Here is a 509-nt window from a genome sequence, read left to right on the forward strand (position 1 = left end):
TCAGACCAACGAGCTCCGGAGTGCATGATTTATTATATGAATAATTATATTTTTCTCTCCTTTCAGGTTAGCATAATGCTGATTAGTTTCTTTGTGGTTGTGGCACTTGTGAGTGTTTTGGTGGAGGCTGGGCGGAGCGATCCTTCTAACCTGGAGCTCCAACTTGAGGCGACGAAGGACCAGCTCTTGCCGAGATTCGCGGAATTCCTTCGCGATGACTTGCCCTCAGAAGACGACGAGCGCGTCCGGAAGAGAGTACTGGAAGTCCTTTCGGAAGCACGACTTAGGGAAGCGCAGCGGGAGAGGAGAAGCCCGAGTGGAAGAGACATGCCAGGCGTCGGAAGAGCCAGCGCCGAAGTCTCCTCCGATATCGAGCTCGAAGACGCCGGAACGCCGAGATTTCGACGCTCGTGTCCCGGAGGCAATGGCGCCTACGGCTTCAACACCTTCAACTTCCTCACCTTCTCCCTCCAAGTCTTCAACGGAGTGATTAACGCCATTAACCGAAT

General features: G+C 53.2%; 1 protein-coding gene across 1 annotated transcript in view; it reads left to right on the forward strand.

Annotated features, from left to right (window-relative positions):
• LOC119590381 (rho GTPase-activating protein gacGG-like) overlaps positions 1 to 509 on the forward strand; it is a gene marked incomplete in the record, with an annotated part of 1,334 nt that overhangs the window by 174 nt on the left and 651 nt on the right. Inside the window, 1 exon segment of the mRNA XM_037939051.1 lies at positions 67 to 509. Within this exon segment, the coding sequence (XP_037794979.1) occupies positions 76 to 509 (434 nt within the window).

The sequence above is a fragment of the Penaeus monodon genome, chromosome 27, assembly GCF_015228065.2.
Source record: "Penaeus monodon isolate SGIC_2016 chromosome 27, NSTDA_Pmon_1, whole genome shotgun sequence".
Classification (NCBI taxonomy): Eukaryota; Metazoa; Arthropoda; class Malacostraca; order Decapoda; family Penaeidae; genus Penaeus; species Penaeus monodon.